At 43.7% G+C, this 23233-nt stretch overlaps 1 protein-coding gene and 1 long non-coding RNA gene across 8 annotated transcripts in view; one reads left to right on the top strand and one right to left on the bottom strand.

Moving 5' to 3' along the window:
* The window catches only part of ESRRG (estrogen related receptor gamma), a 403168-nt gene extending 394444 nt beyond the window's left edge, over positions 1–8724 (bottom strand). The window contains exon 1 of one of the 6 annotated variants that reach the window (XM_065834216.2): positions 8552–8724. In XM_065834216.2, coding sequence (XP_065690288.1) covers positions 8552–8553 — 2 coding nt within the window. In that variant the 5' untranslated portion in view covers positions 8554–8724. Of the gene's footprint in view, positions 1–7390; positions 7446–8551 lie in introns of those variants that run through there. The other 5 variants (XM_065834226.2, XM_071805980.1, XM_071805983.1 and 2 more) reach the window with 5 other exon arrangements.
* LOC139827529 (uncharacterized) lies at positions 8659–17503 on the top strand. Of its 2 annotated transcripts, XR_011738189.1 has the most exons (4): positions 8659–8741; positions 11381–11558; positions 14547–14683; positions 17305–17503. It is a non-coding gene; the product is annotated as an uncharacterized lncRNA (long non-coding RNA). The 2 variants fall into 2 exon arrangements; XR_011738188.1 differs by lacking the exon at positions 17305–17503 and having other exon boundaries at positions 14547–16770.
* The last annotated feature ends 5730 nt before the right edge of the window (positions 17504–23233 follow it).

The raw sequence follows: 23233 nt of genomic DNA, 5'->3' as shown, positions 1-23233 counted from the left end.
AAAGAAGATTTTCTAATTTATAATTCAGAAGTCTGCATTATTTTCATTCCTTGTTTAAAGATCAATATTTTTAATTCTAAATTTCAAGCATGTTTTAGATGTCTCACTCTTTTCTGGTAAACACAAAAATATGAAATAATTAAGTAAAAAAAAGAATGTTAAATAGTGATATAATTTGTTCAGAAAGCGTTGACTGATAAGCATATGCATGGAATTACCTAGTTCAGTTCTACTTAAACATTTTCCTAACTGGAAGAAAATGTGTAAGTTCCTCACTCGTTTTAACAGTCATCATTAATGGAAGATAAACTTAGCAACACTTCATTGACAGCTTCCTAAGACTGACACGAATGTAAGGATTTGTATTTGTTACGAGGAGAAAATAACAATAATATTAATAATAGTTTTCCTGTATTTGCATGAAGGAAATAGTTAAACACAAAATGCCCAATATGCCACTCATAGACACGATAGCTGTTTCCATGGCAGGGGTGCAGGGGGAGGAGGGGGAAGGGGCAAACCTCCTACTACATGGCGAGAAATATAAAAATATTAAGTAGAATTCAGGGGAAAAAAAAAAAAAAAAGCCTGGAACCATAGCTTTCAACAAAGATTGTTGTGTTATTTCTATGTATTTCTGCACAACAACATCAGAATGCTGGCTGGGATTTCCGAGCATTTCCACAATCCCAACAGTAAGAGGAAGCTATTCAAAGTCACGAGAGTTATGGTGTTAACTGCAATGGAAGCAGAACGGAGCCTTCATCTTAATCAGTTATTTAGAATGAACTTCTATACCACCTCTTCTCCCCTCGGTGCTTAGAGTCAGAGCCACTTATACATTACTGATGTACGTTCAAAAAACCCCATGCATAGACCATAATGTACTATACTTGCAAGTATTTTGAGGGAGGGAGATGGTGTGCTGTGGCTTAGGGTCATGAGTCACTCGGAAAATACAGAGAAATACTCCTTTTTGTGCTCTGAATAAAAAGCCTTTTGGGACAGAATACAAACATGGAGAAGTAGTTTTTAAGCTTAGTATCACTACTCTGTTTATTAAGAATAAGACAAATTTTGAAATGTATCAAATACCTAGATGGAAACAGGTCATTATCACCAGTATTTGTGGCAAATACATGTACTATATTCAGTCAACATTCTAAGCAGATTTCTATACCTACCTGCATGATGAAATGAGCCCCAGGTGTTTTCATACATGACATAATAGTAAAACAAACCACAACAAAACCCCAAACAACAACAAATAATAATCTAAATTTCTATTTATTCAGCGACTGAATCCTAGCCAACATATACCACTATTTATCGTGGCTAGTGGTAATTTTACACACCTGGTAAGCACAGAAGGCCCGTGTAACATCAGAAAACCTGAGATATGCATTATTCTGAAGATGGTTTTAGTTTTGTTAAGGGTATACTGATAGAATAAAACATAGGCATTTACAAGAAATAAAAATATTTTGATTTTGTTAAGACTGAGATAAACTAATAAAAGGGAAAAAAATACAATATTAAATTTGTTAACCCTCCATTCTCAACGTAACACCTGCAGTTATATGCTCTCTCTTCCTTTCTAGCAAGATCTGATTTTCTGCAAAGATGTCAAGGGGACTGCTGCTCTCCATTTTCCTAAGTTAGCACACAAACGTCTGCCAAATGCAGTATGATATGCTGTTCACCTTTGTTGTAAGACTTTTCAATTTAAGAACTGTATAAGTGAATCAGTATTCATTCACACCTATACTTAGAGGTATCTATTACAAAATAGAGAGTGTTCATTTTAAATTTCCTCCTTATTGTGATTTTATGCCATATTCCTCTGCACTAATGCTGTTTGGAACTGCTTAGACATAATAACAAATGCAAGGGAAGTAAAAACAAAAGCAATGCATTTTCCCCCTTATTTGCTTCAAGTATTTATCAACAAACAAAGGTGATAAAAATTCAGAGCTAAAAGGTCTTGCCTGACATCTCATTTAAACAACTCAGTAGTTTAGCAAACTGGTGCAACTCAGTAGTTTTGTGCCCTGCTCCAAAACCCAAGATAACAAAAATCCCAAACCATCTTTACATGTTTAGGTTTGCCCTCTGAAATCCCGTGCAGTATCTAGTAGCCTGTATTCAATGTCAGAGTTTCCAAGGGAAGTAGTAGGGGGTTGTCTGTGGTTGTGAGGTTTGTTTTGTTTTCTGTTGTTTTTCATTATAATATGTATAGATTTCTCATCTATGGAAAGGAAATCTACATACATCGGTAAAAAGTGTGAGCAAAAAGGGAAGATTAATTAACATGTGAATAGAAACAACCAACCTTTCTTCAGTGGATGCTTCTGAGTGAGAAATTATTTTTCTCATGCTGCAGAAACCCTCTATTCGAACAAGTACACGCTAACATCACTTAGTCCTCTAATCACCATCATTACCAAGACAGAAGCAACTGCTATTGATCACACACAGCATTCTGTAAGATCCATTTTTCCAATTAAATTTATATTCTCCTTCTTGGATGTCTGCTTTTATTTAGTTTTCAACACAATTACAGCTGTACCTTTGTTAACTCCTGTAGCAATAATTCATTCGCAGAAACTGTTGTTCTCACTAACATTAGCCATTACTGATTATAGTATTGCTTAAGGCAGATTCCTTGTTGTAAATGGCACTGAACATTTTTACCTGGATATTGCAACAACACATTGTGAGCATTGGATTATAAACAGAATAGTAAAGAATGTTGCCGGCCTCTGGATTTAAGCAATAAATTAGTAGACTTGTGTGCAAAGAGACACTCAACTAGAAAAATCAAACTATCACTAAAGCATCTTATACAATGCCTGCATCTTTCTCTGCTTTGTTAGTGACTAATCGTTGCATTCAACAACAGTCTTAAATAATAAAGATCAAAATTTCCAAGGACAGCTTCTGGGTTTGAGTTTCCAGCTCGAAATACCTAAAGTTGCATTTTCCGCTTATGAGGTTCCCAGACCTAAATCCAAAAGAACAGGCCACACATCACATCAAATCAAGCCCCATTTCATTTAAAAAACTGATCCTGGGATTTAACATCTGACACAAGCATGATATGATCCTTATTAGCATACACACATTAACAAAAAATCCCAATCTAAAACGTTCATTTAGTCAACTCCAATTTTATCTCACTTAATTTCCAAACTTTGTTGGTTTTGTTTGATATGAGAAAAACATACACAAACTTTGGGGAATTTGGCTCTATGTAATATATATATAATATAAATTAGCTCTCACTCTAATTAACAATTTTAGCTTTTTAAATTTAATACAAGAGTACTGTGAAAATAATGGGGTTTAAAAAATAGTTTTATAGGATCACTACACACATAAAAATAGTAAATTTACATTGTGCTGCTATAAATATTTACGGTCATTCCCTTTATTACGAGAAATTGAGAATTGCATTCACGCAGCTTTTCAACAAACACCGAAGTGCTATGTTCAGCCACTATATCCTTGGTTATAAATGTGGGAGCATAACAGCGCTGTTCAGGAAGTCTCCTGGAAGTTCAGGACTCAAATCAGGCTCCACTCATAACCTCTTGTGACCTACTCCAATGCACCATATTAAAACTTCTTTTTACATCAGCTTTCATAATTCCTAACTCACCCAAGTCAAGTGCTTTCCTGCTTTCATGTATTGGGGAAGAGGGAAGAATCCTGTGATAACTGATATTTGCAATGTTATTGGTGATTTCTTAGTGCAAGGTAAAATAAGCTTGTAGTTCTCTAGCATTAAATTATGATTAGCAAAGGCAGGATAAGGCTATGCTACACAGTACTGAGTAAAGAAGTTTTCTTTTTCCAGCGAAGTTTTATTACTGTTGTCAATACCAAACCATACTCTATGATCTCCCTTCAACCACGCTGAAGCTGTTTTTTAAGCTGTAATGCTGCTCTATGAGGATATTCTATCTGCTTTGAAAGTAAGCGCCAACTTGTTTAACTCCTGACAACACTTTACCACAGTCCTGTCGAGCAAGCAGGGAAAACACAAAAAAAAGAAAGCGATGAGGCCAAATCCATTCTGGGTTTCTGCAACTCAAACCAAGATACATGCCATAAAATCGCACATTCAGAAATCCTTCATCTCTGTCACCTATTGCCTCACTACAATATGTTCACCGATTATTTTTTTTCCCCTTTTCCACCAGAAAGGGCAGTTGCCCACCGGAATGCTTCCAAATTGAGAAAAAGGGGGTGCACTGTCCCCAGGGGCTGTGCTGTGGCCGTGGGAGCCCCATACCCTCCTGCCCCAGCATCAGTGCAAGCGCGGCCCGGCTCCGGCGCGGAACACCGGTCCCCTGGGCAAGGCAGACAAAGCGACACAATTTGGGAAATGGCTCATGGGCCCGGGAAGGATGTCCGCCCCGCGCCCCGCACCTCTTTTTACCGCTCTGACATCCACTTATTGTAATTCCTCAGCTTTCAGCAACTTTCCTCCCCACCTCCAACCCCGCTGGAAACTTAGGGCAAACGCCGAGGAAAGGGAGAACAAAGGGGCAAAGAACAAAGAGCCGGGGCGGGGAGAGGAAGGGAGGGAGGGGAGAGCTCCCCGCTTTCGGGACAGCCCGAGAACCTCTCCCTCCCGCGGAGCCCCAGCTAGCAGCGTCCCCGCCGCCGCCGTGGGGGATCTCTGGGGTGGCCGAGGGCTCCCCACCCTTAACCCACACACCCCCGACAAGGTCTTGCTCGGAGTCTGGTTTGTGTCCGACCGGAAAGCTCCCACTGCAGCCGTGCCCTCAAGAGTAACTTAGTACCTCAGCGGGAGGCTGCACCGCTCCCTCCCGCCCCCCCGCACCTTTCCGCCTGCCCGAGGCCCCGCACCGGGAGTATCCTCGCCGAGTCCCCGCAGGGCCACTCCTGGTAGACCCGCTCCCCGGGACAGCAACACGTGTCCGGCCCCACAGCCGAGGCCAGCGCTACCCGGAGCAGGGGCCGCTCCGCGGGGCGGCTTTTGGGGATCACAAAAAAACAGCGAGCGAGCCGAAGCAGATTCTCCATTTCGCTGCAGAGGTCCAGTTCCCCTCACAGCAACGTTAAACTTTTGTTAAAGTGTCACTAAACACAATTTTTGGATGGTCTTGTCCCCCCTGACGCCTGCTTACCAAATGCCATTCTTTCCGCAAAACTCCTGCTCCCTCTATTAAATACTCCTTAAAAGCCGCAGTTGCCCTCGTTACCTCTTGCTATGAACCCCCTGCCCTCTTACTGGGGGCGCGGGTATTAATTATTTTTCCACTGCCATCATGCTGTAGTGGCTGCAGGTGGTACCGGATTGCGAGAGCCCCACCGAAGTGTCAGCTGCGGGTGGAGAGAGAGCGAAGAGGGCAAGGTTTGGGCAGGACGAAGAGCAGCGAAAGCGCGTTCAGAATCCGTGAGCGATGCCCACTCCTGCTGCTCAACTTCGGAGTGAAACCAGGGGCAGAGAGAGCCGAACTACGGCTGCCAGAGGGCAGGGGAGTAACCATGTCATTGGGTTACCGGGGGACCACACGAACTAAATGCCATTCTACGACTGCCTTTTAGAGAAGGATGGGGAACCATCGTTATTTTGGGGGGCAGGCATTTCCAAATTAAAGAGTTAATTGATACAGTTCACTTCAGTAATAACTGAAGGGAATCCGGATTCTACCTGAGAAACTTCTAGAGGGTTTATTTCTTTGCTAACAGAACTTCATCTTCCTGTAGGCGAAATCAATCTAGTCCTTAATCGGGAGTGGAAACAAGCAGCGAGCAGGGCACAGAGAAGGGATGCAGATGCCCGCGGGACGCGGTCCAGAAGCGGTTCCGATTTTAAACCAGTCTGAGCGCTCCATGAACCGGCCCTACGACGCGCTAAATCCCACGGGGAAACTGCCCCCTCGTCCCGAAAGCCCCTGCCATGAGCAGCCCCCAACAGCGAAATCAGAGAAAGGTGGGGAATGAGACAAACAGTTTAAAAACCTGAGGTTCGCAAATGAGGGGCGTGAGGTTCAGCTGTAACACGCGTTTGCGTGAATGCTTCTCTGGGAAGGGGAGTGAAACTTCAGCCCAGCCTGTGCCCTTAGTTAACTAAAGCAAATTACTTGCCTCCATATAAAAGGTTTCACGTATGGTTACATGTGAGGAAATGCGAGGAGTTGATGAGTCTGGGATTTTTTATGATTTAATCAAATAAATTAAAGGAGAAAGGTAAGGATACGCCCAATTCGGGACTTCAAAAAAAAAAAAAAGAGGCATTAGTTTCGAGGGACGCTTTCTGTCCTGCTGCACAGAGCAAAGCAATGCTCTCAGAGTCCACTCATCTCATTACTGCTGGTTGTTTGGGGTTTCTCTTTTCTTCCTAATGGAGTAACCTTTCATAAGCGATTGCAATTTGGGGGAGAAAGGGCGAGTAGGTGCCAAAACAAGCTGGGAGTGGGGCAGAACTTTGCTTTTCAAGCAATTTAGCAGAGAGTAATTCTGCTTACAGCAGAGGTAGGTGGATACTTGAAAACGTCTTCCACCGGGGTGTCCTACTTTAGCAATTTTAATTAAAACAAAGTTTAAAAGATGCAAAGAAAGAGCAAGCTTCTTGCTTTATTTCCAATGGGCGTGGGGGATTCCGTCAGACACAAAGTGCTTCCAGCTTGTTCTAACGTGCACCTTTGTTTTAAAAGGAAAAAAAAATCAAGCTCGTCCTCTGATTTCAACTAATGTATTTTTAACTAGATTTCTTTCCTCTGCTTTGTGTGATCTGATACCCACTGTGTAGCCCTGGCCCACTTTCAGCCCTGCGGGTGCCCTGTATTGTGTGCGTGCCTGAAAGAAAGGGAAAAGTCTTCCATCTCACACTCTTGTGCCCTATACTTGTGCTTGGGAAATGAATTGTGTCCAAGCTAGGGGTCAGCAAAATACGGATCTTATCCCTCTTCTCTCTGCCTAACCCTAGAGGAGTCGTGACTTTGTAGGTCCAGCCTGGATGCCACGGCTATGACCGCCCGGAACCTTGAATCAATAACGCAGCCAGTTTTCTGACGCTTCTTTTCCACGGCTGCTTATTGAAAAGGAGACTTTACTGCCACCTATAAATAGCGCTAGATCCAAGTCGCTTAGTCACTTTTTTTTTTCTTTTTTTTTTTTTTTCTTTCCCCTACATAAAGCAGTAAAGTTATAATCAAGATACCGCAAGTTCTTGCTATATGGCAGGGCTGACCTCCGGAGGGGCTGTGCTGGAGCTCCCGTCACCAAACGCGGCTGCTCTGCAGCCTTGGAGGGGAGCAGGAGACTCGGGCGGACCCAAACCCAGACACGCACCGGCTGCCTTTGAACTTTGTTCACAGGCATGTGGAGGAGAGGAACAAATACCGATACTCACCGTGCTCTTTGGCTTTCCAAGGTGTAACTCCGTCTCTCTCTCTTCTTGGTGTACAAATGAGCAGAGGTTACATCCCGGGCACGCAGTATAATGCCCTGGATAACCCCGACCCTGTTAATTTAATGCTACACTAACCTGAGCGTGTGTGATTGGAGTTCGAGTGTTGGTTTGGAAAAGCGCCTCTCCATGCTGGGAGCAAATTAGCCTTCTCTGCCCACACCCCGCCTTTCCACGCGAAGACTCTCCCGGCCCTGCATTCCTCCACAAACCAGGACACCCACCTTTTCCAGAGCCATGCTCCCTATTACAGATTGCATTTTTTCCCCCTTTTGAATCAACCTTGCAATTTCTTAAACCCACGTGCCGTGCCCTGCCCGCTGCGTGGGGCTTGGTTTCGCGCACTGTATCACGCCGAGGTCGGGGACTGCCAGAAAAGCGCCGAGACTTTGCGTGGGGAAAGGAGCCAGGCGTGCGGGGGACGCACTGCAGCCCCCACCGGGGAAGGGGTTGCGGGGACCGGCGGAGACCGAGGCATTCCACCCCTCCAAAATCTCACGCACAGCCCGAGGCACCGGGCTGTTCTCCGAGCACTTTCTACCTGCCTGCACAGCAGGCTGGGAACTGACGGACGGTCATTGCTGTGAGTGGAGTGATCAAACCTCTTATCCTTGCTCTTTTTTAATTTCCCATTTAATTCCCCCAAACGGGGTTTGATGAACACAGCTCGTTATCCGCGCTGATACCAGGGTAATAATTGTCAGGGGGTCTAAGCGCTCCAGGAAAAGAACAGCGGAAGAAGAGGGAGGGATATAACCTCCGTTATCTCGCTGTTATTAATTCCCAGCCGGTTCGGACTCAGGGGACAAGGCGATCGCTTAACAAACCCTCCTCCTCTCCCTCCACCACTCCTTCCTTCCTTCCTCTTCTCCGGCACATTTTCTCCCCCGCGCTCGCCCACGTTTCATTCCTCCTCTTCGGGAGGAATAAGCCGTGCAAACTCAAACTTAAAAAAAAAAATAAAAAAAAAAGGTGGGTGGGAGCGAGGGAGACATGAGGGGAATAAAAAAAAAAAGGAAGGGGAGGGAGGAAGAAAAGGGCAGAAAGTGTCTGTGCCTGATCGCTGACCATCTGTGCAAAAGGTGATGGTTGTTAGGTACTCACATGGCTGGTGGCAGAGCAGCTCTTAGCAATTAATAGGTCTCTCAGCTTGAGCTCTTCTTTCCCCTTTTTGACGGTAGCGTTCTCTATGTGTCTCTCTCTCACTCACGCACACATACACAAACCCGATCAGACGCTTCAGGACCGGCCGCTTTGCGAGGGGAACAACACGAGAGGGTTTGTATTACTCCAGGTTCGTGTGTGTAGCCTATAAATAGCGAACTTTTTGATGGAATCAGCTAACAAATGAGAGGAGAAGGCGTAATTTTGCGCAGGAAGCCCCCCTTTCTCTTTGCAAGATTTAAACCCCCCAGGCAGCAGCCAGAGCTAAAGTTGTGGGTGTGTAGAAAGGAATTTCACTTTATTGTGATCGTGCGCTAGATTTTTGTTTGTTTGTTTATTTTGAGATTTGTTTTTGTTCCTCCCTCCCTTCTTCCCCCCCCCCCCCCCCCCCCCCGCAACGCGTTACATCCTCCCTTTCTGCCTTCCCAGCCAGAGGCACAAACTGACCCGGATTAGCACCGACTATAACTCTAAATTGGAAATACGGTGCTTTTGAGGGTTTGTTGTTGTTTGTGGTTGTTTTTTTTTTTTGGGGGGGGGGGGCGGTGGGGGGGGAGGGAGCTCTACGCTCTATCGGGTGGGAGTGGTGTGGGACAAACAGGCTTCCCTGAACGTGCCCCAACTTCGAAAGCTAGTGGGGAGCAGAAAAAAAACAGACAGGAATTATTCGGGGGGGGGGTGGTGGTGGTGGTGGTGTTACTTTGGTAGGGATGCAGTGTTGGTCCGGAGCTTCGGGTCAGCCACGGAGCGGTGGACCCGCTGGAGAGAAAGCCCCGTGAAACACTCGGCTGTGGGGTTCCGGCGGCCCCACGGCGGCGGCCGGCACATGCTTCTTTCCCCGCCCAGCGCCGCGGAGCCCCGCGCACGCCGCCCCTCCCGCCCGGACACGCGTGGGCACCGGGCGAGCCTCGTCCTTGAGGTCCTTCGGGGGTGTGCAGCAGCCCCCTTGCTGCCGCCGCGGGAGGGAAGCGGCGGCGGGGCCGGTCCGATGGCTCGGCTGGGAGAGCAACCCCAGCACGGGGCCGCGGTGGGGCCCCCGTGGGGCCAGGGACCGCCCCCCCGGTTCAGAACCCAACCTGGCCTTCCTCGGGCAGCCCCTGGGAAATTGACCTCAGGCTCCTCGGGGCTGGATCTTCTCTGCTCCCCCCATCATTTGTTGATGGGCTGAGAGGTATCGGTATTCTTTGGCCTTCCCTTATAACGACAGCTACCTGTCCCTGGAGGACACTGATTTGCGGGAAGCTTAAGGCTGGGTCCCTGTCAGCAGAGGAACTGCCGCTGATAAGAATCCCACTGCGGCAACTATGAAGAGGTTTTCTCCTCTGACAGGTACCTGACAGGGCTGGCCGGGGAAGAACTGCTGACCTGTCTAAAGAAATATATCTGTGTCTCCCAGAATGGCAGGACAGATGGTGCCAGTTCGCGCCGTGGCGACTTTTCTCGATGGCATACACTGAGCGGAGTTGATGAGTGTTTTGTTTGTACGGCAGGGAGGTAGCGATGCCCTCGGACACCCCGTGGCACCGACTTTCTGTGAAATGTCTGCTCCTGTAAAAGCGTCAGTGCCGCGGGGACGTGAACGGGGTGGGGGGGCAAGAGGCTGCACTCCCGCCTCCTTCTGCCCCGACCATGCCTACGTGCCCCACCGCAAAAAACACCGAGGAAAGTGGCTTTTCGCACGTTTGTTAAAGCCGATGGCGGCGCCGCGCCCCCAGTTGCCCCCAAACTGGCCCTGAAGGGCACCTCGCCCTCGCCCTCATTCCCCTCCGGGGAGGCGGCCGTCCCTGAACCTCCCCGCGACGCCGGGCAGGGACCTCAGCGGCCCCCACGCAAGACACGCCGCCTTTGTGCCGCCCGCCGGGCCCACAAGTTCCCTGGCCGCAGTCGCTGTCGTACGGGGACGCGCACGAAGCCGTGTCAGGCAGCGCCCGGGGGTGCAGGCAGAGGCGCTGCGGGCAGCGTGTGCGCGCTCTGTGCACCGCAGGCAGCCCCGCACGGATTCCGTCGCTCTCCTTCCTGTAGCCCTGCCGGAGGGACACAAACGCACGGACGTACAGCGGCCATAAGTGCAGCCCGTGTGCGGCGGGGTGCATACGCACCCCTCATCCCCGCTGAAGGCTCCGGTTCCCGGGAGCGGCGAGTGGCGACCCGGGCCCACAACATCCCCTCGCTTCCCGGCGCTCTGCGCCGGGCTGTACCTTTCCTCTACCGGATCCTCTCAAGTGGTTTTTAGCCTGGCGCGCTGGTCTATCCATATACATTTCCAATCTCATGGCTCATAAACTATTAGCAAAGGGGTTTCATCATTCACCTTCTGTATCCTACAAAGGAGAAAAAAAAAATTACACGCTCCTAGTGACAACGAGATCAGGGCTGGGTTTAAATCGCAGCCCTTGCTGCCAGGTTTGTGTGCAGGACGGCGGGCTGACCGGTCTGCGGGGACAAGCGGAGCGGCTCGGCTCGGGTTGCCGGCCGCGGGGGCTCCGCGCTGCTCCGCGGGATTTCTCCGCCCTGCGCCCGGCGCTGCGCTCCGGCCGCTGCTCATCGTCCCGGAGGGACGGAGGAGGTCAGGCTCGTAAGGAGGCAAAAGCAGCACCGTGATTTGTGTTTTACCGGACGCGGAGAAAATGTTCCGGAGAAAATAATAAAATCTTGGGGATGGAAGGAGGGAAGACGGTGGCCTGAGGCACTTTTTTTTTTTTTTCTTCTGAAATAAATAACATTAGGATTTGTTTAGTTCTCCATTGAAATCTGACAATTGCATTCCAGGGTGTGAAGTACAGGCTCCCCGGTGCGATGTGGCTGGGGAACTCATGACAGCGAACCGAGGGGTCAGAGCCCGGGGACGGCGCGACAGGAGGCGGGAGGGACCAGCCGAGCGGGGGCACCACGGCAGCAAATCGCCGCACCGAGGCCTGCGACCAGGCAGAGCCGGGCTGAGCGGCAGGTAGGGGCAAACACACACCTCAGCAGGGCGACTAGAGAAACACAGGACCCGATCCAGGGAAAGTTACCGAAAGCCCGAGCTTGAGACAAACAGAAACGCTAATATGGTGATGACTAAGTTAGTTTCTTTTTTCTTTTTTTCCCTTTGATAAATAGGATGTGGAAAAGTTTAGACCACGAGGTAATTATAAAAACCAATATAGCAAATTTTAGAGAGAGACCCACTTCGCAATTTTACACCGAGAAGCAAAATGTTCCGGCGAAGTCTGGGGTCATCACTGACAATAGAGCAATGTTCTCTCCCTGTTTAATATACATGGTGTGGGAAATGAAGGGAAAACATAGCTAGCACCTGTAGTGCCAAAGGAAAAAAAATCAAATTACTACATCATATTTTGGGGCTATTTCGCAGGACAATCTTCAAAAATAGACCCATATTTAATTATATCTCCAATGATTTTCTCTGCCCGACTGCTAGTTAACAGCAACAAGGAAACGGGGCTTCTACTGAGTTTTTACATTCTGATATCTTAAAAAAAAATCCTTACGTGTTAATCGCGCATCTGGGACCGCAAGCGACCAATCTGGACCAACTTTTAATTAACACGTTGACCTGCCGCAGAAGCAAACTCCCTCAAAAATAAAACCAAAACGTTATACCTACACATACATTACTGAATCGACGTGACCCTGTACGCCCCAGGGCTCTCCTCCCTTTTTTCCTTTTAGTGGGGGAAGTGATCTCCGAAAGGGGCAAGGAGATGCGCAATTAGCACTGGTGTTAAGCCTCCGCCCGCCCCCAGGATCGCCGCCGTCCGCACAGTCCCGCGCATCCTGCGCGGTCGGCGGCGACCCCGGGGGTGTCTGGGGTGGTGGAAAGAGAGGCCAACGAACTGAAATACGAACCCCTTTTCCTCTCTCCTTTTGCCTTACCAATGTGTGCGTGTATGTGTGGGTTTTTTTTCTTCTTTTTTTTTTTTCCGCTTCTTTTTTTTTTTTTTTCTTCATTAATTCTATTTATTTACTTATTTTAATTCCAGTACAGACTTCAGGTAGATTAGACGCTTGACTTGGCCCACACACCCCACTAGCACAGGGTCTGGAGTATATTACTGCTAAGTTAAAGTATAACTTCTCTGCAGGTAATAATTAAAGAGCTTCTTTCTACATCTCTTTTCCTCCCACAGAAACATGGAGGCTTTATTTCACAATAGATTATATTGATCACACACACACCTTCCTGGACCTTCCCCCCCTTTTTTTTTTAGCTGAAAGGTTTCTTTATGAATGCATTTGTATAAACACTACCAAATACCCCCAAAGAGGAAGCTCCACGTGCAAAAGGGGACTGACAGTCATTGAGACACACACGTGCAGGCTTTGGCCACAGCTCCAAATTTTGTCCCATAGTCACATTGTGGGTGAGTTTAAGAGATACAGCAGGAATAAAGTCACTGACATCAGCAGGGGAGTATCTGTCCATCAGGAAGACCTCCAACTTTTTCTAGTGACGACACTTTCCAATGAAAACCTTTAGCCTCATCCCAACAGCTGTACTGAAAGTTTTAGGGGCTCTCAGTTACTTGAGATCATAAATTAATCTGCCAGAGAAGTGCGGCACACACCTGATATCAAAGGAGGGTCAAGAGCTGGCCAGTTCCAGCTGGTCCCGCATTTGATTTACTTCAGGTTGTTAAGATGCGTGCTGTGGTGTTTTGATAAGAAAAAAGGAGTCAGCAGTTTGATTTGGCTTTTTTTTTTTTTTTAAGAGAGCTGCAGTTTAAGCTAAGGAATTTGTTATTGCTTTTGGGGTGGTTTTTAGCAGAGGTTCTTGGTCTGCGTAGGACTATCTCATCACTTACTGTTAACACTTAACTGTGTTTCTTACTCTCCTAAGTGAGCCAGACAGTGGCACGAAGTTTTACGCAGCTTGCCAGGCCTCCGACATCTCTGGCTTGTGCTTTTGCAGGGGTTCACCCTGGCCAGGCTACTTGGAGCAACAGCAAAGGCCACCAACAGTGGCAACCACCCTGCTGGTCACACCAGCAAACTTCTCCGTCTCAGCCAAACCCTACCACAATTCTCTCCTTCACAACTCTCTTTTCCACAGGGCCTTGCATCAGGCTCCTCAAAAATGCACGAGTTATTGAGACTGCTTGTTCTTAGCTGAATTAAATTACTATTTGCAGTTCTCTCCTGCACCTGCTGTGCCCTCTCTTATAGCCCCCCCCAAATTTCAGTGACAGAGTTAGAAAATACAAAATAGATGTTATCTCTGATGTGAGGGTCTGTGTAGAGTAAGGAATACCAGCAAAGCCCCAGAGTGGAGGACCATTGCACAAGTAACGCCTCTCAGAGGTGGCAGCAATGGGTGCATAAATAGGGGACTAAGAATCAGATCAGGATTTTCGGATTCTATCCCTGATTTTTTCTCTTCTCATCCTATTTTGGCTTCTCTGTCTCTAAAATAGGAAAGTAATAGACACTGACACAATCACCTTTCCATGAGGCAGTTGATGTCTGAAAAAAAATCAGACATCCTCAGTGGCCACAACCTGTGACAATATTCTGAGGTGGATGTACTGCCATTCCTTGTATTGGTGTTGGCAAACGTTTCTCAGCAGAGACCATATTTTCTCTTGCATGTAGCTTTAGAAAAACATCATCACTTAGGCTGAAAACTGATTTGCTGACTGTTTGTACCAGGCAGATTATTTTGAAAATACCTGCCAAAACAATTTGTCCATTTCCAATAACAAGGTTATGGAAAAATAAACAGTTTTGCTCATACTAAAAAAATGGAAACTTTTTCCTTTGAAATGCTCTGCTGCCCTCAGGCTTTGAAGCACAGACTCCAAATGTGACTTAAAAAAAAAAATTAAAAAGCACCTTTCCTTCTCTCTCTGAAAATTTATCAAATACAGCCAACTTGTAAATATTAGAATTTTTGTGATGAATATTCTCTTGGTAATCATTTCTTTTATTCTAGCAGGAAAAAGGAATCACTTAGGATTGGCCCTCGCTGCAAACAGAAGCTTAAGGATACAGTGGTGAAGCTAGATTCCCCTTTAATCCCCACCTCCAAATTTTCCCCATGAGCCCCAGCTTTGGCGCAGGATCTGAGAGGTAGGAATCCTATCTCCTCTAAGCTCCGAACCATTTGAAGGTTGTGTCAAGAAGAAAGGTCTCTGCATGAATACGGCAGGGAGAAAAAAAATAAACCAATCCAGCCTGTGAGAGAGCAGGCGGTAGATGCAGCCAAGCAGTCCAGGGAGGAAAACTGGGTCTGGTGTTTGGAGATGGGAGCCTGGGACTGATTAGGTGAGGACACACAGAGTTTGTGCAGAGAAAGCAGAGAGAAAATGCTCAGTTGAGGAGCCTGGAGGGGAGAAAAAGGACTAACAGGGCAAGGATGACAAAACCGACTAGCATTATCAGCCAAGAGCAGGGATATGTAATTGCAAAATGTCCAGAGTAGCTGGTCTCAATTTCTTTTGAATCATTGTGGAAATTCTAAAAGTCAAAATGTTTTATTTCACCGTTTTTAACTGATGCAGTTTAGCTGCATTGTTGTTGTTTTTTATTTGGAATAATGTCGACTTTTTAATACTAAAAACAAGTTAAATGACCTCCAAGAGAAGTATTTCCAGGCTGATTAAAAATATTTTTTTAATTATCTTTTTTTTTTTAATGTGTGTGTGTTGCCACTGAACTAAAGAAACATCACATATTCAAGACTATTCGCAACATCAGGCACTTGAATGTTAAGGAAATGACTAACCTGGAGGTTTCAGAGCACCTTGATGCAGTCTCCATACATTATGATATATGGCCACACAGATTTTTGTTCCACAAATTTCTTGAAGCAGAAACAAACCCCTGCAAGGTACCTTTCCTCTGGGGACAGATCAGAACTTTGTAGTTTTTATTCACTAGGTTCCTGTCTAATTTGTTACAGAATTGGGTACAATTTATGTACAAGGTAGAGAATTACAAGAGAAAGCAGGACTTTGTGGCAAGGCGATAGCTGAATCTAGTTTGCTGGGTTTGCTTCCATTCCCGTTTCACCTCAAAGCTTCTACAATGTTGCCTCAAGAGGCAATGATTAACTGAGATTTTCATATTACGAGGGTCAGTCTTGAAATTTTGGGGTCTGGTGGGCTGAAGCAAATTGCTCAGTACCTCAGACAAAATCCATGGGATAGTGCATTGACTATGCCAAGTGATGCAGAATGTCAAATCTTTTGAAAAACAAATAGCCAATATCTCTAATTGCATACCAAAAATTAGCAAGCATTTTTTACTTTAATCTTCACTGTTTGGAATACAGAGTTATTAAAAAGGACAGGATGATCTCATCCCTTCAACTTCTGGTTGTAAAAGCTGTTTGCTAAGTGCTCAGATACTGTAGCATGGTGGGGAGAGGAACAGGAACACAGACTGGTTTCAGATTAGGATTTGTGTACCCCAATAAAACCTACAGCCCCATGTAGGTAAGCTTAACAGTGGAAACTAACTTCTGAAGAAAGCTTTGTCTGCGCACTACTCTGAATGCCAAAAGGTTGCCAGTGAAGAAGATCAAGCAGGGAAGCCCCACTGCCCTGTCAAATTGCATTCATACAGTCTTGCACAAGAGTGGATGAAACAAAGGCTTTGTGAAGGTATTCATTAAAAGGGTGAAGGAGAGGGAGTTAAAAAAAGAAAGGAACAAGCCCAGGGTACCAGGGAACATGGAAATAAGGTGCTGAACTGGGAGAGACCAAAATGCACATCTCTACTCATAAAAGCACTTGTATCGGGGACACTTCCACTTCAGGTGTACACCAAAGCAACTTGCCTTTTAGTTACTACACGGTCTCTTCCCTCCCTGGCTCCACCTGTTGTTTTTTTTTTTTTTTTTTAAGTTCTTCCACTTGCTTCACAATGAGCATTATTACATAGTCTGAAATTTGAGGAAAACATTTTTTCCTGGAAAAGTCTTGATCATCTCCAAGCATGTGGCAGTGTAATTAAAGGCTATATGATAATGCATCTGCATGAGGGATTGGTATTGAACAGCATGATTAGCTTTCATTCTCTCACTTCCTACAGGTTTTAAATGTTTATAGTGTCTGTAATGCTCTTTTAATTTGAGTGTATGCGTATCTGTACGTGTGAAATATTATATGGCTAAACAAGATGTACTTCCCACCTCATTCATTACTGTTCTTCTTAATGCCCATTAAAATATAGGTTTTTGCATTGGTTCTTTGATTTTACATTCCTTATCAATTTTCTGTTCTTGATTTTTCATTTCATTCAGGCCCACTGCAATTTTAGGGGTATTAGTGTTTATGAAAGCTAGCAGGTTGATAGCTTTTGGGCAGTATTTCAGCTCATCTGCCAATCAAGTATGACGCACGTAACACCTCTGTCCCACCGAAGTTAAGCATAATAGCAAAAGAGTAACTGAACTGGGGAGTTCAAGTAACCTCTGACTTTTTTCTCAATTAGCACACATTTAATTGCTTGAATAGTTGGTAACGTTGACACCTATCCATTGAGAACTGGGCCCAAAATCTTCAAATGGTTTCAGGTAGATAGATTTAACATCAACAACCCATATTGCCCTATACAGGGCTGGGTTTGAACAAACAACAGGAAAAAAAAAACCTCACAACCCAAACAAAACACCTACTTTTAAACTTTTGAAGTTCTGTTTTCTGTGTTACAACACAGAGGAACTCCAGAATCTCTCTCTCCTTTAGTGACAGAGATGGAAAGTGCCATCACCAGGCACACGGTCCTGACCTCAGTCGAAGGATCCTAGGCCTAGAGTCAAGCAGTTGCTGCGCTCACTGAAACAGCCAAATTAACTGCCTGCTTAGCCACGGATTAAAATTCATCCACTGATCGAAGACAGTAAGTGAGACAATAATTTTCTACTCAAACTTTGCTTCACAGCAGATCCTCGTTCAGAATAAATCTGCAGTTCAGCATCAGTTTTTGTGCCGAAAAATAACCACGGTGGCATTGTAAAATTGTACCCATAATAACTTGAACAAATAAGATAAATGCAAATATAAAAATAGAAGGCTGATCCAGTTTTAGTAACACCAAGACTGGACAAGACGAGAGTACAAAGATAGTTTCAGGAGTCCCAATTGAATCACCAGTCACCATTATTTTGCATAGTAACTTGTAACAAAGTGCCATTTCTGCTGACCAAGGACTGCTTCGGCATCGCTTTTACCACCACAGCCTCACTCTCTCCTTCTCTAGCAAACCACAGGCTTGACTGAAACATTATGGAGTAAATTGCTTAATGCTGTCTAGAGACCTCAGATATGTGAAATACCCAGTGCATAAAAGAGAGAGCTTATATCAAAACGAAGCATAACAAAATTGACCTGCTAGAACAGACACCCTATGTCTTTTCCCCATTGCTATTAGGTACTGCACTTGGATTCAGTAACAAAGCAGTGTATGCTTCCAAGTCCATCACTTTTCTACCAAGACACAAGCCAGAACAACTAATATAATCTCAATTATGCAATGCAAGGGTGGCCATTTGGCTGTTTAGGAACGGATTTTGACCCAGATAACAGCAAATATTTTTGTATCAGAGACAAAGGTTTTAGGTATAACATTGAAATATCTGTTGAGCAACATCAATAAAACCAAAACAAACAATACCAAGATGTAGTACAAAAGTCATGTTGATGGAAAACAGTATATTCATTGCTGTGTTTATATACCCTACATTATCAGCCTCTTCACAGGGCTACATTCCTCCCACTATGGCTAACAATGACAAATAGAAAAAAAAAGAAAAAGCTTTTCTTAGTGTACCTGACCAAGTCAAAGATCTAGTATTCATGTCAATAAAGCTTTACTACTGTCTGTGATGATAATCCTATATCATCCCACCCCTGAGGTGACTATATCTCAATCATGAATGAATAGATCACTACATAAAAGTGTGTACTTACTTGGATGTACAGCAATCTGAATGCATCTTTATGTATTCTGGAAGGCTCCGAAACAATGGTAGGGGTCATGATAAATCACTTGACTATAAGATTAACACTCATGGCAATAGCATTGCAACATTTTATAAGTACATGCTCAAAGGCAAAGGTTTTATTCGTAAATACACTGATGATATAACTGACTTGGACACTCCTAGCACAAATGGAGAGGAATAAAATAAAGGTTTATTCTAATTTTCTGGCTATGAGGATGACTCTTCCTAGTAGCAGTGGCTGGTCCATTGTTGTCTCACTCATGGTTCAAAACCTCCCCACTCACTCACCCAGAGCACCAACAGATAGAAGCTGAAAGGTAGAGCTGTCTGGGGAAGAAAATTTGAGATGATGAAGATATTCTGGACCTGCTGTGTGGCTTCAGTACTTCACCCCTGGGAAAGGTTTGCAAAGGCATAAAAAGAAGTCAGGCATCCAATCTAGCTTTGCACAGGCAAGAGCCAGCCTCCCCAACAGGCAGATGAGTGCTTGTCTCTCACCAGGTTCAACTTGTGAAGGGGAACTACAATGTTTAAACTGCTTTCATGTGTCTTTCTTTTTTTAATTTATTTTGGTTTTGATCAGGATTACTGCACATTTATGTGAATGAGAAGCATATACAGGACTAGGTGTGACATCAGAGGAGTGTTAAGTGCTTGAGATCTGGCAGCTATAATCTGTGACTCTAAGTTTGCAGGTTAGTGTAGCTCTCCCTTCAAAAAACAGAATCGCTTTTAAACTAAGTAGCCATGATAAAAATGTTTTGACAATAATTAATGTGAAAATTCTGTATATTTGAACTCTCACTATTGAACAAGAACTACTGTAAGAACACACATTACATGTTTTCATTGCAACAAATATACTAGTGTTCCGTCCTATATAGAATATATAAGTCGGGACAAGAGTGTGTAAAAAGCTCTCTAAGCATCCATCTTCTGTATGGACAAATGAGCAATGATGATGAAGAAGGTAAAGGGTGTAGAATTGCATGGAGGGAGGCTGATACTGATAATCAAGCAAGGGTAAGTAAGGATGCTGAGACAAATAAAAATAGAAATTACTTCCCAGCCATCGTACAAATCCTCAACACTGTTCTGTTGTACTAATTTTATTACTGTTAACCACATCTGAAAAATATGGTTTTTTTTGAGTAACTACACATTTATGTCAATTCACCTTCCTAATAAATCAACACACCTTGGGTATTTGTTTGCTTCATTAAACTGCAGGTGAGCTTTTCATAAATACAGAAAATTGTACAGTTAATGCTAGAGTTTTACTTTAAAAAGCTGAGGATGAGCATTATAAACAATAAAAACTAAAATGAATTAAACTTCTGTTTTATTTAGTGGAATAATAAAGATCTACAGTATACACATTTAATTAGAGTCACAAACATACCCACATGCTTAAATACATTAATATTTTTAAACATGTGACTGAATCAACTAATGGGCGGGAACAAAGAGTATTATCAGCAATGCCCTATTCAGAGTACTTTTGAAGGTATGCAGATGGGTAAGTTTAGACTCGGAAAAATAGATTTTTAGCCTAATAAATTTACTTCCCAGAGTCTCTTTTTTCCTGTTTGGTGGTACACTATTGTGGTGGAAGAGCTACACCTATTAATCTGGAAGTGCAATGGGTCCTCTCTTCAGGAATAATTACTCTTGCCTGCATATTTATACCTTCCCCACCCTTGATTTCAAAACTCTCATTTATCTTGAAACAGATGGGTATCAAACCCTACTCTTTTTTCAGATTAGGATCTATTGAGCATTGCTCAGACATATCAGTGCCATATATAAAAAGAGGTTCAGACCTTTCCTACTGTACTTTGCTCCTCCCACGGAGACGTTATGACCTGCAAGCTCTGCAGGTGGTCAGGCTGCTAGGCCTGACTTCCCTAAGCTCCACTGGAGCTACAAAGTTGTCTTCTCCTGAAGACAACTTGGGGCAAGACTCTTATCTTAGATGACTCAAATTCTCTTTTAGAGCAATGCCTTTCTCACAGCTACCACATCTTTGCACATCTGAGGCACTGACTACACCATCTATTTAAAGAGGAAATTTTAAAAATGGGAATCACTCAATTGCTAGACAAGTGTTCTCTATGCTTCAGATGTTTCCATCCAAAATAAACCAAAACTGACTGTCTGAATATTGTTTCACAATCAGCAGAACATTTTTCCCCTGCCCAAAAGAGATACCAAGAGATACCACGCAGGATCGTACCAATGGTCCACCAACACCAGTGTGCCACCTTCTGCACTGGTCAGAATCAGACATACCCAAGAAAAAACATTGGAACTGCACGGTGATCAAGGGGAAACTACCTCCTGGAGGACATCCTCTGGTTTCTAAGAGTCAAGCAGGGACTCTTGCCTCAGTCATGGGAAAAGACGATCGACTTTTACATACTGTTGGATCAGAACTGATATATTAATATGAAGGTACTTAGAAAAGAGTGCTCATAGTGTCAACATCAATTTCAAAGAAGCCAAAACTTCCAAGACTGTGTGAGTACAATGTCAGGTTTCTCTTTCAATTCATTTGTTCTTCCTTATTAAACAACAGCTTTCTATAGCAGCCATCAACGAGCTGAATTTTACATTCACCTAAACCAAACGTATTTGTGAAGAATAAATGACAGAATTGCATTAGCTTTAACGCAAAAGGTTTTGTTTCTGAAGTTTCTGTCATTGTATTCCTTAAAGAAGATGTTATAACTAGCAGATAGGAAAAATACCTGTAGAAACGTTAGTCACTATAACTGTTTGATCAACTTGGTACTTATAGAATAGATCGTTTGGATCTATTTTCTGATCTTATGGAATAGAGCTTTCTGATCTAGCACTTAAAGATTCACAGCTTGCAAAAATTTTTGGGAGTACCATTGATTTAACGGAATGTTGACACAACAAACCAGTGCTAAATATGCTAAAAGTTCTGCTTGCAGATAGCCCAGGTATTTGATGCTGCTTGCTTCGGGCCCACCATTAATTTTTAACACTGCGGGTACAAGTCAGTGACCCTGTGTTCTCACTCAGGAATGTCTGATCATTCACCTGCTCCCAGTTTCTACTGAACATGCACTATACAGGAATATTTTGGTGTTTAAAGATGCACTCAGTTCAGACATTTCTGTGTTGCTATCGACTTTTCATCAGAGATCCTACTTTGGAGTGAAGGTGCGTTGACCTGTAAGAAAAGTTTGTAAAAGAGGAATTAAATGGCTTTTGATGATCATTTCTAATTAGGTTTAAGAAACTGCTTTAATGAAATTGAGATGGAACACGTAGGAGGCAGTAAAATTATGACTTCAGCATAAAATAACAAAAATGTATAAGTACATAGGGACATTGTAGAAGTATGATTAAGACCTGTGCAACTAGTGATACAACAGAAAAGAGATATTTATTCTGAGTTTTGATATATTTATGGTTAGCAAGTTGTATTTAAGACAAACCCTATTGGCTGCATATTTACAACTTTATCATACCAGGATCATGAAGTGGAACAGTCTTGGGTGATTTACTTTGTGGCTGTTTCTTTCTGTTTCTGTGTACATGTCTAAATCACGAAAAGAAAATGAGAGCACTAGCAAAATCCAAATACTTTATTTAAAATAAAAAGTGTAATTGTTCAGAAATAGACTATTGACTTTCACTGGGTTAAACAGCTCATGTACTGATTAGGCTTGAAGCTATAATTGTTCTTGTCACCCAAACTCTGCTCAGTCAATATCTTTTTATCATATACATTTTTAATCACATATTAATAAACAAGACGGTGTGCTTTATTGATGGTTGGATTAGTTTATTGACCAACTCAACAACTCTATATATGGTTTCTGAACAAAGAAACAAGGTCAATGTGTAAAGATGAGGAACAGTACATTCGCCCATTTTAATATACTTCGTTCTGGTAGTCTACTTCCTTCCTTAGAAGTGAAATCTATATAGTTTCTCCAATTGTATTTAGAAATTATTTCATATTTGAAAAAAAGCTTGCTGTTAAGCACATTTTAGTTTGAGTTTCAGGAAATATAAGCTTCTATGAGCCCCTATAATTTAACATAATTTCATTATCTTGATACCAAGCTGCATTATTTTTTAAGCCTTTGGGGATTCAAGTTTTCAGATATTTGTGGACTCTTACAAAATATTCTTTAACTACTTATATTTTGTAAAATATTTAGGCTTTTCAGTTTCTCACAACAGCTAACTTTCTTCACCCTTCTAATTGGTTCGTTTCATTTTTATCTCTGTGAATTGTTATCGTATTACTCTTGAGTAATTCAGGTTTGAAATGATGGCCTCTAAAGTAACTGTATAAAATAACGATTAAGACAATAATAGAACATGACAGTACCTGTGTGTATCCTTTCCTGTCAGACAGAACCCGTGCAGAGGAACTCCCATTCCTCTCCACCCCCCCCCCTTTTTTTTTTTTTTTTAATGATTGCTTTTATTTTTCAAAGGAATGGAAAATGCAACAGAAATAGATCTTTTAATTTGCATCTCCATTTTTACAAAATACTGTTTTGCAGTAGAAACGTATTCAATTGAAAACACGTTGGTGCCTCTGCCTGTCAGGCACCTATATGGTCATGTAAAACCAAGACTCCTGTGGAAAACCAGCTGTTAGCATGCACAGAGGTGCACAT

This window comes from Patagioenas fasciata, chromosome 3, assembly GCF_037038585.1.
Source record: "Patagioenas fasciata isolate bPatFas1 chromosome 3, bPatFas1.hap1, whole genome shotgun sequence".
NCBI classification, from domain to species: Eukaryota; Metazoa; Chordata; class Aves; order Columbiformes; family Columbidae; genus Patagioenas; species Patagioenas fasciata.
This window is presented reverse-complemented; position numbering and strand designations above follow the sequence as displayed.